The sequence below is a fragment of the Drosophila yakuba genome, chromosome 3R (assembly GCF_016746365.2).
Source record: "Drosophila yakuba strain Tai18E2 chromosome 3R, Prin_Dyak_Tai18E2_2.1, whole genome shotgun sequence".
Taxonomy (NCBI): domain Eukaryota; kingdom Metazoa; phylum Arthropoda; class Insecta; order Diptera; family Drosophilidae; genus Drosophila; species Drosophila yakuba.
This window is the reverse complement of record NC_052530.2, coordinates 4,582,381-4,599,452: the sequence shown is the minus strand read 5'-3', so window position 1 is coordinate 4,599,452 and position 17,072 is coordinate 4,582,381. Positions and strand designations below refer to the sequence as shown.

Genomic DNA, 17,072 nt, shown 5'->3' with positions numbered 1-17,072 from the left:
AAGTCAATTAATCAGAATTATAGAAACACGATGCGTCCTTTTAATTTCCCATCTTTCGATCATTTCTTAAAACTAATCTCAATATATATTTTTGAATATTATTAGCAAATATTTATGTTTTTTACAGACCAGGGACGCTTGACTAGTTGGCACCTGGTGGCAATATCCGAACGGAGCAGGTGGCAACGCCAAAGCCAGATTGTTTATATCGCTTGCGAGCCATACTTCTTATTTTTTAATAATTTTTACGGAACTTGCTATGCAGATCACAATCAAAGTGCTCAAGGGCCAGGACTGCACGATCGAGGTAACAATAAACCATGGCAGACTCAAGTGAGCTCATTTATATTGAAATATTCCACGCAGGTCTCGCCGACATCGACGATTCTTGAGGTGAAACACCAGATCGAGGCGGAACTGCAGATATCGGCGGCGAATCAAAAGCTATTGCTACTGGGACGCCCGCTGAACAACGAACAGACAATTGCATCCTATCCCAACATCAAAGAGGGTACCAAACTCAATCTGGTGGTGATAAAACCCTGTCTGAAGGACAGCATTTTGCGGGGATTCCGCAAGCACTATCCGGAACTCCAGGCAGAGCGTCTGACCAATGAGTTTATGGCCGATTTCGAGAGGAAAATCAACGAGCAGAGCCTGGACGATTTGGAGAGATTGGCCGACAGTATAGTCAGCAGAGCGGGCACATAGCGCCACTGAAGACCTAACACCCAGCATCCCCCAAATATGACGGAAGTCCATCTTAACACCATAATGTTTTTATTTCCCCCCCTAACAAAAAAAAAAAATGAGGTAGTAAAAATTAAGACTTGACTGAAAGCGCACGGCCCATATTGTTTTTTCGTGGCGGTCTGGCAACGCTCCTCCACCCAGATGCAGTCTTTGGCTGTGTGAGTGCGTGCCCGTGTATGTGAGAAGAAGAAAGAGAGGAGAAATGCGTGTGCTGTCGTGCAAATTTCTTGGCCGAGTTGTGAACTCCGCGCTGCCCCAGATAATCATTTCACTGCGATCCCTGTCCAGAACCAGTGCAGCTATGGTGAAAGTAAGTGGGGGTCACCGACTAACAAAGATTTCCGGCTCTGCGGCAGTCCGGATCCCATTACATAAGCCGGTGGGCCGAGCTGCATAAATATTGATTGCGGCGGCACTCGGAAATTGCAACGCTTCAAGGTTACCGCCTCCATCGCTTTCCCACATTTTTCTAAGTGTGCCTGTGTGCTTTCTGCTCCCTTCACTTCTAGGTAGGAGACTCCCTTCCGGCGGTGGATTTGTTCGAGGACTCCCCAGCCAACAAAATCAACACCGGTGATCTGGTCAACGGAAAGAAGGTGATCATCTTCGGCGTTCCCGGCGCTTTCACTCCAGGGTGCTCCAAGGTGCGTAACAAAGTCCATGTATTCTGCTTGGAGTTTCTGTACTGAGAGAAATATCGGATAATTTGAAACTAACTTCCAACAACTCATTGTAATTTATGCAGCTTATGTCCAACTGAATAATACATTTTCCCAACCCACAGACCCACTTGCCCGGCTACGTGAGCTCCGCCGATGAGCTGAAGTCCAAGCAGGGCGTAGACGAGATTGTCTGCGTTTCGGTCAACGATCCCTTCGTGATGTCCGCCTGGGGCAAGGAGCACGGTGCCTCTGGCAAGGTGCGCCTGCTTGCCGATCCCGCCGGGGGATTCACCAAGGCCCTGGATGTCACCATCGATCTTCCCCCACTTGGTGGCGTGCGCTCCAAGCGCTACTCCCTGGTGGTGGAGAATGGCAAGGTGACCGAGCTGAATGTCGAGCCCGATGGCACAGGACTCAGCTGCTCGCTGGCCAACAACATTGGGAAGAAGTAAATGGATTACAGACTTCCGCAAACACTAGAAACTCATACAGTAAAGCTAGGCCGCAATGATATCAATTACGTCTTCAAAAGAACTATGTAAAACGTACAATATATGCGATTAGAGATGATACGTCTAAATATTTGCTTTAATATCTAATTGTGGTGGCTTATAGTCTTTACATCTTATCTGATAACTAGCGGTTGTCCGTGTTGGGCGCGATCTTCTGCGACAACAGTTTGCCGTATCCTCCCCGGCCGGCATCGTAGTCCGTGCGATATTCATCTCGCACCTGGCCGCCGGTTTTGCCGCGACCATATTGCCTGCCCTCGATAAAGCCAGCGTCCCAGTCCACGCGAATCAGTCGATCATCCAAGCGGGTGCCATTCACAAATCTGTGTTGGGCGAGAAAAAAGTTTTTAAGAGAATATATTTTTCACTTTTTAAAGTCGAGATTCTATATTCCGCATTTTCTACTTTGTAGGTAAACTTTAACAGATCCATGTCTTACAATTTTGGACACTCCTTACATAAAAAATGTTAATTTTCTAGTTTGAAAACAGCAGTACACTCATTTCAGATTTTCTAGAAGTTTAAAGATATTTATAATATTGACACAAAAGTGTTCAAGAGAGGTACTCTATCTCTTCGCAGATCATAGCCCAGCCAACTTATATATCACAGCCGTCAGTGCTGATCAATTTACCCGCAAGAATCTGGATATTTTTACGAGTGTCGGCAACAATGCGGCTTCAATGCGGAGATGGCTCACCTCATGGCCGCCTCCGCCTCCGATCTGATGTAGTACTCCACAAAGCAGAAGCCGCAGGGCGTCTTCTTGTACTTATCCAGACCCATCACGATCACCCGGACATCGCCGCAACGGGAGAACAGCTCGTGGATCTGCTCCTCGGTGGTGTAGAAGCTTAGGTTTCCCACGTAAAGAGTACACGAGTCGCGAAGCGATCGCTCTTGCTCCGAGCGCGAGCCCTGCAATTGTGTTGTTGAGTGGAAAGTCTTTTTGAGCGCTTTCTGATGTACTCACCTTAAAGTGCTGGTCGCGGTATGAGCTTAATTCCACGGATGCGGACATATTTTCTGCAATAAACTATTAAAATATTTCCTACGCGTTTATTTAGTGGCGGCACTCCAGCGATTAATAAGTCGATAGCCCTGCTGGTATTTCCCCCTTGTCAACCCTTTCTGTGACCATCGCACATGCAGTATTAATCGGGGATCTTATTTCATAAAAAGTTTATTGGGTAGCAAAAATTTTTTTTTAAGTTTTTGTACTTTTATTCAATACTTTCTGGGCTCCAACCAAATTTTCTTCTATAAGATGCTTAAATTTAAAATAAAATGTAATACAATGTAAATATAATAAAAACCAAGCTGCTACTCTATGCGATAGTTCTTGACATTCGATATATACAGTGTTTACATTTGGGTATTTCCGACACGCGTTAGTACATTTCCAAATAGTTGCTGTTACCCAGAAAATTCAGTCCGTTGTTATTATTAATTTTATGGACTCGGCACACCGTACTTAATGAACACCACACTCAATTCCGCGGGCAGCAAACGGCATCTGCGCTTTCGCGGCGACGGTACCGGCAGCCGAGTGGAGGAACTGCATCACCAGCAGGAGGAGCTCAAGCAAAAGGCGCCGCTCACCCAGGATGACGTTGCAGCGACGCCGACTGCGCCGACTGCGGCGACAGCGGGCTCAGCGCAGCAGCGACTGCAGAACGGTAAACAAGGATTCCTGATTGGAATTCCATACTTTTGAAATATAATATTTAGAATTTAGTGTGTAAATTTATACAATCGAATACTGTTTTGTGCACGCTATTCCATACGTACTTTACTTGTAAATATAATATACAGAAATACCTTAGGTTTTATGCAATACATTAGTTTTGAGGGTTATCAACTATCCTGAATCCTATATATAGCCCTTTATTACAAAATGTATAACAATTTCCGAGTTTTAAATGTGTTTAAATAGAAAAAGTTCAGATGTTTGATCAAAAGGTATCTATTTTACTTAAATCATTAGACTCCAGTCTTGTGCATCTCAAAAATTGTCATTTATTCATTTATTGTATTATTATTCAGGACCCGCAGAGACCTGCACAAACACATTCTACGATTTCTTCAAAGTGGAGATGACACGCGGCTACATGCTGGAGCACGACGAGGAGCGCTATTCGGCACGAAGGCAGAAGATCTACAGTTTCATGCGCATTCCGCGGGATCTGGAGCGGTTCATGGTGTACGGGATAATGCAGTGCGCCGACTCCTTCCTCTACATTCACACTTTTCTGCCCGTCCGATTTGTGATGGCCATTTGGGCCTTGGTTTCCAGGACGGTAGCACGGATCTTTCGACTTCGCAGCAGCGGACAAAGGCTGTTGTCGCCGGCGGAAATCTGTGATCTGCTGAAGGGCGTCATCTGGATGACGGTGACGCTGATAATGCTCCTAGTGGACACGAACAGGGTGTACCACATCATCAAGTCGCAGTCGATCATCAAGCTGTATATATTCTACAACATGCTGGAGGTGGGCGATCGGTTGCTGTCCGCCTTTGGCCAGGATACCATCGATGCTCTCTTCTGGACGGCGACAGAACCAAAGAATTCCAAGCGGGAGCACTTTGGGGTACTCACGCACGTCCTCTTTACGCTAATCTATGTGTTTTTGCACAGCGGCCTGATCATGTTTCAGGTGAGTAATGATATTTTAATCGCCCTAAAAAGCCACAAACCCACATACTTTGTATGTAATTTAAAGGTATGTTTCAGTTGCAATCGTAAGGCTTATGACTAAATTATACTTTCAGGCCACCTGTTTAAATGTGGCAGTGAACTCCAACAACAAGGGCCTGCTGACCATCATGATATCGAATAATTTTGTGGAGCTCAAAGGATCCGTGTTCAAGAAGTTTGACAAAAACAACCTCTTCCAGTTGACATGTAGCGATGTACGAGAGCGATTCCATCTTTCTGTGCTTTTGTTCATTGTGGTCATCCAGACCATGAAGGAGTTTGACTGGAGCATCACCCAGTTCTGTGTGATGCTGCCCGACTGCTTTGCCGTGCTGTTCACGGAAATCCTCATCGATTGGGTCAAGCATGCGTTTATCACGCGATTCAATGAGCTGCCGGAGAGCATCTATAGAGAGTACACGACCAGCTTGGCCTATGATATGACCCAGACCCGGCAAAAGCACGCCTTCTCAGACCATTCGGATTTGGTGGCCAGACGCATGGGGTTTATTCCATTTCCGCTGGCTGTGGTCTTGATTAAGGCCATCTACACAGCGGTCTCTTTCGAGAACCTAGCCGCCTGGCTACTCTTTCTGCTTGCCTATTTGTTTGCAATGGGGCTGCGAATTTGCCTGACCATCTGTGCGCTTGGCAAGGCCTGCAAACTAATGAAGGAACACCAGACAGAGCGGAACAGTTCTACACCGAGTAGCATGACCAATGTGCCTGTTATAGGCACAGCTGCTCCTGTCTCAACGGCTTCGACGGGCGGACAAAACCACAATAACAATAATAATAACAACAATAGCATTGGCTCGAAGCCAGCACAAGTGACCACACTGTTGACCCCGCCCAGTGCCGGCCATCTCGATGTGAGTAAGAATTTCTCACGAGCCTCAATCGCTTCCACATCCACGCCAAAGAAGGCGGCCAGTGAGCAGGAGTTGGATGTCACCAACTCATTGGAACTGGGTGCCACAGCTCTTTTCTCCAACAGCGATGTGGATCTGGACGATGTTTGCCTCAACGAGCAGGTGACAAACACCAATGCCAGTTCAGCCGTCCAGGAGGTTTACCAGGAGCAGGATCTGGTGCGCAGCCAACCGGATCTAATGCTGCTCAACAGTTCCGGCGACGGAGAGGCCAGTCCCAAGGCTAAGCAGGCCACACAGCGGTTGCCCAAGCGAACGCACAAGCGTTCCGAGTCGGAGCCGGGCATTCCTAGCATGATGGAGAAGGGTGGGACTTCTGGACCTACGGGCGGCAACCAAACGACACAGCTGTAGCCATAAATCGATGCTAATTTATTATTATATTTGATTTTACCTTGTACGTAGTTGCGTTTTTTGATCTTCTAAGCAACGCTTAGTTGCTCCTTTGTAGGTGTAAGTGAGAATGGATTTAAGAAGTATTTTATAGTACATGGTAGCTGAAATTATGTTCTCCTTGGAATATCGAACTGTGCCTCAATATCCTTAAGATGGTGTGCCCCAAGGTATTTCTAAAAACTTTGTAAATCCGTTTTTGCAATGTCGCATTTTGGTTGTTACTGAGCCCTTATAGAATAAAAACTCCTAATAGCTTTTGTCCAAAATATTTATTACTATTAGGAGGGGTGATTATTGTATAAACTTATTTAGTCCTTTTTGGTATAATAGTAGGAAGTTGACATTTCTCTTGTACATAATTTCTTTTAAACATTTACAACTGATATCAACTGAAATCAGACTTTTGCTTGGAAAATGGGATTCAGGAAGCTCCATTGAAGGCAAAGAGGAAAACTCGTTGGGGTTTGATGAAAATATTACTAATTCGACACGTAACCACCAGGTTGTGTAATAAATATTTTCCAATTAACCAGGCATTTGAAATATTACATCTCTGTAACGTACACAAGAATTTCATTTATTTTCAGATATGTGACCTTTACCATTTTCAAGTTGGCAAGATGACAGTTATCCCCATTCGACTCGCATCTGAATGAAACCCAAGCGACTAAGTTCTCCACAAATTCCTAGGGGCAAAATTGCTTTCAGCTTATCGCGAAATTGTTTTCTGGACCAGCTCCAAAAATCTTTGGCAGGGCCCGCAGCTTTTCGCTGGGGGTGCGGGCTTAGTTTCTCTGGCTCTTTTTTGAAGTTTGGAGCCCCCCTGAGTTGGTTTCATGAATGAAATGATTGCCCGCTTTGTTTGTGTTTGCACGCGTAAAAAAATCAACAAGCTGCAAATGGAGTGCTCGCTTGGCGCCCAGTCCCCATTTATGGCCACCTCCTGGAAACTTACACGCGCCATGGCTCTGTATGTATGCTCGTATGTATGTGGGTATATCTACGCCGCGGGGCGTATGAGTTTTATGAATGAAATTCTACGCTGACCTTGAAGCAGCGCATTGTGGTTGCGTCAGTGCCCTAAAAAGGGGAGGTTTTCGAAGTGACAGCGACAGTTGAATTCCCATGGAAAATTCGCATTTATGCTGCGCAAACTCACCAAAATGCCGACTGGGCTGTCCCAACTCCTCGCTGGCCACTTTCATTCATGAAAAGTTCGGCCAACTTCATGAATGGTCCTTCCCTTTTCTATTTCAAGGACGTCCTTATCGATTTTCCCTCTCGCATTTATGTATTTTTCACATTCGCTCCTTGCGTGGGCGGAAAATGCGTTTTTCCTCCTTGTTAAATGTGATTTTGGCCAAGATTTTTTTTTTTTTAATTGCAGCTCTTCTGGTCGACTGTGGTATCCGTATGGAAAATGTGCTTGAAAAGAGAGCAGATACTTAAAAATAATACCTAATACGATTTAGTAGTAAATGTTAAAATTAAACCACTTTCTTCACTTTTATTCAAAACCATTTTCATGTTGTTGCATATCCACAGTAATTACCATTAATTATCATTTATAATGCAAATTATTAAAAAACCCCGAAAAGTAGGCCATCAAATTACCATCTCCTGGGCATCTAAAATAGTTGGCTCTTGTTAACTTTTTGATATATAAGTTTAAGAATGCATTGCGGACCAGCAGTCTGTGCTCGAAAGTCCATTGCAGTTTTTGAGAGGCAAAGGGGCATCTGTGGTCTGGGCTAGAAGTAGCCTTGTCTAAGTCCACCAAAGGAAGGCATGGCTCTGGCCGTGCAATATAGACCAATTTTTTATGAATGAAAGCACCGCACCCAGCGGTACAAGGGCAATGCTTCACCTTGCTCTTGACTGCCGTTGTGCCCCATTACGTATCGATTCTTCCCCAACTTCGGACCTGCGCACTGGCCGCGGAAAGATACAGATATAGATACGTGTACTTATGTAGATGTTTGGCCCCAGCTGCTTATCGCTGACACATTGACGACAATGAGCTTTATATGATGCAGCCCGAACTGTTGCTTCCCACTGACGTCATGAGAATGGAGATGGTGGGGGTTCCTTGCATCGGATGTAACAAAGTCCAAAGGCTGCATAATCACCACGAAAAACATATAATTCATATAATTTCTAAGAAGTTGTGCAAAGGGAGATGATCCGAACCATTCAAAACGTTACTTGGATCATCTTTGTCTGAAATGGACGAACTTTAGGATCAGATATCCGTGACTCCCCTTTGGGTAAAGTCCTGGAACCAGTCGAACTGCTCGAGCCAGCGTTGCACAACTCCGCCGAGGACGTAAAGACGCACCGGGACATAGTCGACCTCGTCGACAACATCGTCGGAGGAGTCGGATGCCTTACGCTCGTCTTCCGAGTCGTCATTCGACAGCAGGACATCCAGGGCAATGAGGCAGTGCAGCAGGCTGATAACACTGGCCACCAAACAGGCCGTGGCCTGGTCCCGCAGACTTCCGAAGAACGGATGGAGGGGCTTCTCTGGGTACAATATATCCCCCCTTTGCTTCTCGTCATACCATACGTAGAAATCCGTCTCGGCATCGCGCAGTGCCATCAGGGAAACAATCGTATATAGAACAAATCCGACCAGAGGACGCACCACCTCCTCGACGATCGAAGTGCGATGGCCGGTGCACAGGTTTAAGCTGGCAAAGAGAGTTACCGTCGTGTATATGTAGAAGTAGGCCATATAAAAGTAATGCAACAGAGCATCGGCCCATTCCATCGTGGTCAAGTTGACAAACACAAATGCCTTCAGTTGGAAGTACATCACAAACATGTTGACCGTGGTCTCCACACCGTAGAACAGAAAGAGCACCGGGCGCATCTGATACAAATAGACCTTCATTTTTACAGTCACTTAGAACGCTTGACAAAACTGACTCGGTAGGTACGACAGGTGTATGTTTGAAGTAATCCGTTTTGATGTAGTTACCAAAGTTACAAAAGTAGACTGTTAGGGACAGAAATCAGAAAACAAATCAACGTGTCCAAAGCGATTTGACTAAAAGGGATTATAAGAACTAACTACTAAAAGGAAGTTCAAAACGACATCAGAAAAACAAATTGACCAAGCAAGGTGACCAGTGGTCAACGGTCAAAATTAGGAGACCACAGAAATGATAAGGCGGAATATGCAAGGCGAGGGAAGACCAAAATTATATGGTAGAAAGGAATGAATGAGAATTCGATATCACAGCGTTTATAAGGACGGACATACGGACAGAAAAACGGACGGACATACAGACATGGCCCAATCAACTCGTTTTGTGATCCTGATACAAATTCTACTCATCAGATTCTTGGAAAACAACAGATGAGATGGTCAAAATATATTCAATTGTGAAAGTAAAATCGAATTTAAAGTGTTACATGCGAGGCAGATAATAAATGTGGAGGGCCTAGGTCTTCTAAAATTGGTATGGATAAATTTCTGCCCAAATGGTTCCACCATGTGCACTTTGTACCCGGAATGTACATGTGTGTGTAGATAGTTCCCATTAGCGAACTCGACAGACACGCTTTTGTTGGAGTCTCGGTTTCTTTCTCGTGTGGAAAGTGCTTTGGGCTCGCCTCATCTCGTCTGATCATAAAAAAACCACTTCACCGCGGCGGTTGGTGCTTCTGTTGACCGGACGGACTGCGACTGGAAACAGTAGCAACGTTTGCCTGCCAGTTTGATGCTGTTGACTGCTGTTGACGGCGATTACGTTGATGACGCGCAGACCGCAACGAATTTACGCGCAATTCTCCACCGTGCTCCAAGCTTCAAGCTTCAGATTCGGCTCCATCTCCAGCTCCAGCTTCATCTGAAGTGCCGAGAGGTGGGGTGGGCATTTAAATAAATGTTTGTACACACGAGCCGCTGATGGAGCGCCAAAATGTTAGCACACTTAACATTAGACATACATACATATGTAATATTCAGTTAATTTGATTTTCCAAAAATAAGTATAAAACTTAAGCCTAATCCCTACATCACAATTCAGGTCAAGTATGCATATTTCTTTTCTATTGTTTAATTTTGTATATGTAATTTTTGTTTGATATTAATGTATATTTAAAAATCCTACTTAAACAAAAATGAATATCCTTTGAGGGATTGCGAACCTGGAAAGGTTGCTGGTAGAACCGTGAGCCTAACTTATTCAAGTTCAAATTCAGGTTAAATTTTTGTAAATCATTTTACTATCATAAAATCTGCTTATGGTTTCTGTTGACGTGTTAAATAACGCTTAAAGCTTGTATCTTTACACATTTTAACGAGGAGTCCGTAATAAATATTAAAATATAAAAAATTAAATAGTTGAGTTCAATGACTTTAAATAAATTGAGACAAGTTGGCAATACCCTGCGATACCTTTGAATATGCCAATCGATAAAAAGTAATGAAAGAGGTAATCGAATGAAATGCAATGGTGTTGCTTTTAAAGTTTAAATGGCGTGGTTTCAAAAATATTTTTCCGCGGGAGTAGCTTAATATGTGTGTTGGACCAAAACTACAAGAACGGCCAGGAAAATCACAAAACATTGTCTGCTATTGTGTTTGTAGCCACTGTATTGCCTGTTGCATGCACATGCCTCTGTATGTGTGTGTGCTTGTGCAAAGTAAAAGGGTTAATTCATTTAACCATTTCGACTGCGTCATCTCTTTGTGGCTTCTTAACATAAAAAGCCTGAATGCTGCTGCAATTTTGACAAGCGAACGCACCGCATTTTAGCGACTTTAAGTGCAACAACAAAAGAGGGCAGCTGCTCCTTACGTACATATGTACATATGTACATATGTATGTATGTACATACTTACGTGCATTCATATATCATCTTTATTTTTTCCGCTTGAGATTTCAAGGATCGCACAGTAGTCACTTGTGACCTTTTCAAGTTGAACTTAAGCACGCGAGCCCATCCCAAAAAAGAAAACTATAAAATTATTTATTTATCCGATTTTGAACGTTTTTGCTTACCCTTTGTGTCTTTTTTATCGCGGCCACCATATTAAAAGTTACTCGTGTGCGTGCATCGGTTTGCTTCTAATTGGACTGCAATGTATCAGGATCCAACCGTCCAATTACAAAATCTAATTGGTAATATTTAAATATCAAAAAGGTTGTTTGGATTCACATGAAGGCAATTACAAATTGTTTGAAAAAAACGGTTTGCACGGTTATAACTATATGTACAAATTTCCATTAAAACTATTGGTTAACTAATTTTTTTATAAGTATGTACATAGAGTAACATCGTGATATTTATAATTATTGAGCAATACTGTTAGATAATGAAAGCATAGTGTTTTACTTAGTTCGCTTACTTGCTATTACAAGTTCAAAATGAAAATATGTGCTTATCAAAACCAAAGTACGTACAAAGCTGGGATTTTTAGTTGCATTTTAACATTTTTATTTTTTTTAAATGTTTTTATCTCTAACAAATTTGAATTTTCTGATTTTGTATTTAATTATTTTAATCCGCTCCCAATTTTGAGGAATACAAATAGTACATAGATCGACGTTCTCTTAACTCCTTTTTTCGTCCCGCTGATAATGACCAAGTACACATTACTTTTGAGCATCATTGTTGCTCGCTTTTGGCCCCACAATTAAGCGTTCCCAACTGTTACGCAATCGGTTGCGCAGCGCTGCAAATTGCTGGCGTTACGCCCATCCCAGGGGGCATGGCCGCCATGCGCTCTACATGCCATTACAGGCGGCTAAATGCAAGTGCATAAATAACAATTACAGCTGCAACTGCAACTGCAGCAGCGGCAGCAGCAACGGCAGTGGCAACAACGAAAATAGCAATAATAGGCAGCTCGGCCGCTCAGGTGTCAATTGGGGGCCGCGCTGACCGCCGGCCATTTTGCAAAAGCGCATTCTGCTGATCGCCACATAGTTGTAGGTATATCGGCATATAATGTACGTTGATTATTATGTTTACACTATATGCGAGATCGGCCTGCTCCGCAAGATTGCCGGTCGGGGTAATGATCCCGGACCGTTCAGATCTCAATGCAAATCAACGGCAATTAATAATTCATCGCCCGCTGGGCCTCCTCCTTCCACCAGGAATCGCGTCCGAATCCGATGGCAATTATGCGCCAACCCGCGGGTGCCGGGGGACGGTGCTTTGGGGGGCTGCGAAGCTCCCCGGTGGAAAGACCATCACAATGAGCTGGAAAAGTGCACATGCAGGCCAGCAAGAGAGCGGTTCAAGCGCAGTCTCTGGCTTTTCTAGGGGGTCGATTACGGACCACCATATTAGAGCAGTTTTCATTGTACTTCTGGTAGACTTTTCCTTGGAAACTACTTGCTTGAAAGTGCTTTTAAGCCCATTTATTAGCAAGTCGTGTTTGGTGTCGGTTTCACCCCATCAAATTTAGACCTAAAAAGAAGAAGTTGTAAAAATTACAATTAGTTGTACAATGATAAACAATTGATAAAAGTTACTTTTAGATTTAATATTATTAACATTTGTTGCTGTAAGAGAACAGAAATATTTTAGGACAGACAATGTGCAACAGAAGGCACTGAAAAGTGAACAATCCACCCTCGCATATCTAACTAAATCTTCGGCTATATTCAATAAAATAAATTTAATATGCAAAACCGCCGGACAAGAGCGTAGCAGCAGCACTGCAAACTGCTCCAGTGGCCGCCTGTCGTCCAATATCAGCAAATTTGCAATAAAATATTTGTCTGGCCGTCGCTCTCAGTGGATCGAGTGGAGCGGAGTGGGGTTTCTGTTGAGTTGGCCGAGTTGGTCGCTAGGCCAACAGTGGGTCGTCGTCGAGTGGTCGCCGTCCGGCTACTGCAAATTATTTATTTGCACCTTTCGCCGCCATCGTCTGACTGGCCTCCTTCTGCCGCCCCCTGCCCTTCCGCCACTCCACCATTCTCTTATTCTCTTTCTCCAGCGAACTGCATTTCCATTTGCTTATCAAATCGCTGGCAATCGGCGGAGTGAGAAATGCAGGGCAAATATAAATATTAGTCGGCTGCAGACGGGTGTTATGTGCACTGGAAGAAAATCACGCGGATATCCCTAAGACATTCGCGCATTACGTAATCCATATCGCATTCCTTTGGGGGAACTACCATAGAGCTGTCTAAAAGTATGCAGCAATAAACTTCAAACGTAGCTACTTTTAGGCACTTTTACAAAGATTTTAAGCGCATTTCTCATCAATTTGTGACAACTTCCTAGTGTGAGGAGCAGTAACAGCATATTAGCAGACTAACAAATTCTTTTTTCATATCAATTATGCGTTTTTCAAACATTTTTCCCTTTGTGTGGCAGCAGGGGACTAGAACTAGGACTGGCGTATGAAATTAGGCGCTGCCAATGCGCCGCCAGCCATTTCGACCTGTCCGATGCATGAAAAGTGTGAAAACGAATTAGTGGCCTGGCTCAGGGATTTGGAAACTGGCGCAGCTCCTCGCTGACTGGGGAATTGGGGGATTGGGGGAAAGGGGGAGATAGAGGTCGCTCAAGTTATTAGGGTCTTTGCATTCGTGATTCCCAAGCGAGTCGCAAAGGTGAAATCGAATATGTGGCAATAGCTGTTGTTGTAAACAATGAGTGAAATATGTTATATATACTGCTATAAAATTAATATTATTCCATAGAGTTTACATCATATATATTTTATTAGGAAGTACATTATTATCCGCTCCTTCAATAGTTAACTTTGTTAAAATTCCTATTTCAAACAGCTTCATTTAGCTATGTAGTGATCCAATTCCAGTTCGATAATATCCCAAGTCGCGTTTCCAGAACTGATGGCTGCTCTTCGGTCACAACTCCTGGAAAAGTATGGCCAAATCACATCTGTCCTCGGAGGACTTTAACACATGTCGCTAGTTTACTGTTTGCTACGCAAATGGCTAACCAGAAAGCCAGGCCAAATTGTCACTGGCACCCGTGCGCCCAATAATTATAACAATGGGTGGCCCCAGCGACAGTTGCCCCAGCCGAGTTGTAGAGCTGGATGTGGAGCTGGAGCTGGAGCTGTGTAAGCCGCGTCATGTTCACAAATTTGTTTGCATTCCGCAACGGTGGTCCCAACCACTGACAAAATGCTTAAAGCTCAAAGCCCAAGGCACCGAAACGCACAAAATGCGGAAAAAATCAAGGAGCAAATAAACCAAGCCATCGTCACATATGACAAATTTTGTTGTTGAAAATCGTGTAGCTGTTGCGTGTGGCTTTTTCGCCCCACTGGTCAGACGGAGGGGGGCGTGGCGGGCCTAAAGGGGCGTCGGGTGCCATATGCGTGGCGCATGCGTGGTGGAGTCGGTGACTATGACAAATCGCCACATGGCAGGCGGCCAATTAGCAAGAGGAGAAGTCCGTGCACACTGGTTTGATGCCACCTGATAGACTCAAGATTAATTACAGTTAATGGCCAGACTAAGCTTCCATATGTGCATAGCGATCGATCCTATACTTTTGATTCCATATATCATTACCAAGTGGAGGGACTTGAGATGGACTTCTTTGGATTTGGCTGCCGCGAGTGTTTATTAGACTTTTAAAAGAGTTCTTAAAAAGCCATACAAAGCTACTTGAAATAACACTAAAAGAACGCTATTAATTTTCAGGAATATCTTTCGTTATTTCAAAGTGCATGACAATATTATCCAAGTCATGACTTTGAACGCTTTCCATTTTGAGAATAGATTCCTTTCGAGCCCAATAATTCAACTAAAAAGCATAAACATCAGAAACCAATTCAAGTGAAATCAATAGATCAATAGATACTTACGTTCTGTTGATATGAATCCCACAGATCAGGACTTCTCCCGACACTGAGTAACAAGCGCACCTGTTTAGTACCACTGCTGCGCACTTTCAGAACACCATGAAGTAGATTTTCCGTCAGTTCTGGGCACTGATCGAGGATCAGCTCCTCCAGTTTGGTATTAGCCTTTATGAAGTCCAAAAGCTGTTCGTCAGTGAGATCTGGGCAGTTGGCGAACTGAGCATAGGTTATGCAAACGGGGAAACACAACTCGGCCATGTCCTGGTACTCGAAAATGCAATTGGACAACTCCAGAGTGGTCAGGTTCATACAGCGATCTAGCGCCAACTTACTTAGGAATTTCGCATGATCTGCAAAGCTGCAATCAATTTTAATGCCCACGAGCTCATTGCATTTTTCCTGTACCACATTAGATAGGGCTTTTGTTATGTCCTTGTTTTCTCGAATCTCGGTGATTCTCAGCTCCGCAAGCCGTGGCAACTGAAGAATCTCACTTTGACCGGCAAAAAAAGTGTCGAGGTGCACCAATAAATTGCACAGATGTTTGCAGTGTGAGATTCCCCGTATTGGATATGTATGAGGACCGGGCAGATCCAATGTTTTCAGTGGTGCGCCACTCAAGTAGATGGCCTCCATAGCTGGTGTAGAAATCTCCCCTGCGATCGTCAAGGCTTCCAATTTGCCAAACTGGTCAATGAAGCAGTCCTGGACCGGGCAGTATATATCAAGATTGGTCAGGTTGCTCATCAGTCGTGGTAGGGCGAGAAATGGCCAAAGAGGGAATTTGGTTTTCCTTTTGCTCGGCGAATTATCCCAGGTAATGGCACAACATTTCACGTGGAGCAGACGTCCAATATTAGCCCTTTCTAGGATGTTCAGCTCTTCCTGCAAGTGCTCACTGCGGAACTTAATGCTGGGAATATCTCTGATCATTTCCTGTAGAAACAGCTCCAAGTCGGATCTGCGCAGTTTCCGTTGCATGAACTCGAAGTTCAGCCGTGGATGTTGCAGCCTCCACAGCATGTGAAGGGCATCCGGAATTTGGCCAACATGGCGGTGGAGCAGAGTCTGATCATTGACATTCAGCTTCCTGAGAACCAGTTTCAGCAGGGCCAGATCCTCGTTTTCTCGCTCTGAATCACTGTTTGCCACCATGTCGTTGGTATTAGCATCTTCCGTTCTTGGAGAAGACATTTTTAAAAAGCATATACCTTGAATGAGAGGTTGGGATATGTTTGCTTTGGATTGGATAAAAGTCTGTGTCAAAATGGTTAAAGTAGAGCAAAGCACTTGCCTAGAGCTACGTCGTTTTTAAATATCCACATCATTGCTAAAATATCTATCTCTTTTGGTTCCTGGTAACAAAATGGCATATACATCGACTGATTTGCCAGTGCAAATAGTTAGGGAGCTGATAGCACCACAACGAGAAATTCAGATGAAAATGTCCCCCACTTTCCAGCCAACACTGGTGTCACTGCAACCACCCTGCTGAGATCGGATGCTAACGAGGCGCGGATATGTTTTCATTTCAAATTGATTTTGTTTTATGGACCCAGGCATGGGGCCGACCTGATCAACGGGGACACTTGGGGCGATCCAGTTGGACTCCACTTTTCCACTCTACTGCTTTTCCCGATGCCATCTCATCTCGGGCGGCACTTCTTGATGCTTCTCTGGCCCAATCCGTGTTCCAAACTCTTCGCTAATGAGGCGACGAGTTGTTTGGGAACTTATTTATGACACTTGACTGCTCATATCTCGGCTTTTGTTTCCAAAGCATTTTGCTGTGGCATCAATTAGGCGATCGGCTGGATCAATACTTGGTTTTCAAACTAGTTTCACAATGGAAACGAAACGAAGGTGAAAAATCAGGAAAACCAGGCACTAACTCGCTGAAAGTGTGTGCGGCATGCGTCTGGCTGCTGGAAAATATGAAAATTGAAATGTTTTATTAATACACTTCAACAACTCTCGATGCAAGTTAATTAAATAAATGTTTCTGTGTTTCTCTGCGCTTTATTGCCGTTGTCGACAACCGTTGCAATTCTCGCTACTTCTGACAGTTCGGACACATTCGAGGAGGCGAATAAGAAATGGCTTGCCTTTGGGGGGCAATGCAGAGCAAATCCCACCCCAGATGCTGATTTGATTGGATTTGCGAAAGGTTGTACCGTTCAGGCAACCAATTTGTCCGTGGCGTTGTGAAGCGCATTTAAAAAAACAGTTTTTGATTGAAATCATTTTAATAAACTCAAAATCAATGTTATATCAATTTTTTGCCAACACACTTCTGCGATCTATAAA

General features: G+C 44.1%; 6 protein-coding genes and 1 long non-coding RNA gene across 7 annotated transcripts; 3 read left to right on the top strand and 4 right to left on the bottom strand.

The window, feature by feature from the left end:
* The first annotated feature begins 147 nt into the window (after positions 1-147).
* On the top strand, positions 148-840 carry LOC6540275 (ubiquitin domain-containing protein DSK2). The gene is made up of 2 exons (XM_002087076.4): positions 148-307; positions 367-840. The coding sequence occupies exons 1-2, from the start codon at positions 260-262 to the stop codon at positions 709-711; spliced, it is 393 nt and encodes a 130-aa protein (XP_002087112.1). The 5' UTR covers positions 148-259; the 3' UTR covers positions 712-840.
* Positions 841-903: 63 nt separating this feature from the next.
* On the top strand, positions 904-1,995 carry LOC6535510 (peroxiredoxin-5, mitochondrial). The gene is made up of 3 exons (XM_002096103.3): positions 904-1,063; positions 1,263-1,397; positions 1,538-1,995. The coding sequence occupies exons 1-3, from the start codon at positions 956-958 to the stop codon at positions 1,865-1,867; spliced, it is 573 nt and encodes a 190-aa protein (XP_002096139.1). The 5' UTR covers positions 904-955; the 3' UTR covers positions 1,868-1,995.
* Positions 1,971-3,056, bottom strand: LOC6535509 (nuclear cap-binding protein subunit 2). Its single transcript, XM_002096102.3, has 3 exons — positions 2,901-3,056; positions 2,628-2,845; positions 1,971-2,250 (listed from the first exon to the last, which is right to left on the bottom strand). The coding sequence occupies exons 1-3, from the start codon at positions 2,946-2,948 to the stop codon at positions 2,052-2,054; spliced, it is 465 nt and encodes a 154-aa protein (XP_002096138.1). The 5' UTR covers positions 2,949-3,056; the 3' UTR covers positions 1,971-2,051.
* Positions 3,057-3,311: 255 nt separating this feature from the next.
* On the top strand, positions 3,312-6,219 carry LOC26535428 (protein TAPT1 homolog). The gene is made up of 3 exons (XM_015191701.3): positions 3,312-3,606; positions 3,974-4,584; positions 4,700-6,219. The coding sequence occupies exons 1-3, from the start codon at positions 3,405-3,407 to the stop codon at positions 5,909-5,911; spliced, it is 2,025 nt and encodes a 674-aa protein (XP_015047187.1). The 5' UTR covers positions 3,312-3,404; the 3' UTR covers positions 5,912-6,219.
* Positions 6,208-7,373, bottom strand: LOC120321808. Its single transcript, XR_005561530.1, has 2 exons — positions 7,113-7,373; positions 6,208-7,033 (listed from the first exon to the last, which is right to left on the bottom strand). It is a non-coding gene; the product is annotated as an uncharacterized LOC120321808 (long non-coding RNA).
* Positions 7,374-8,075: 702 nt separating this feature from the next.
* On the bottom strand, positions 8,076-9,053 carry LOC6535508. The gene has a single exon (XM_002096101.4). It carries the CDS (start codon positions 8,847-8,849, stop codon positions 8,196-8,198), a length of 654 nt encoding a protein of 217 aa, XP_002096137.1. The 5' UTR covers positions 8,850-9,053; the 3' UTR covers positions 8,076-8,195.
* A 5,446-nt stretch (positions 9,054-14,499) lies between these two features.
* Positions 14,500-16,047, bottom strand: LOC6535507. Its single transcript, XM_002096100.4, has 2 exons — positions 14,769-16,047; positions 14,500-14,707 (listed from the first exon to the last, which is right to left on the bottom strand). Exons 1-2 carry the CDS (start codon positions 15,957-15,959, stop codon positions 14,594-14,596), a joined length of 1,305 nt encoding a protein of 434 aa, XP_002096136.2. The 5' UTR covers positions 15,960-16,047; the 3' UTR covers positions 14,500-14,593.
* Positions 16,048-17,072: the final 1,025 nt, after the last annotated feature.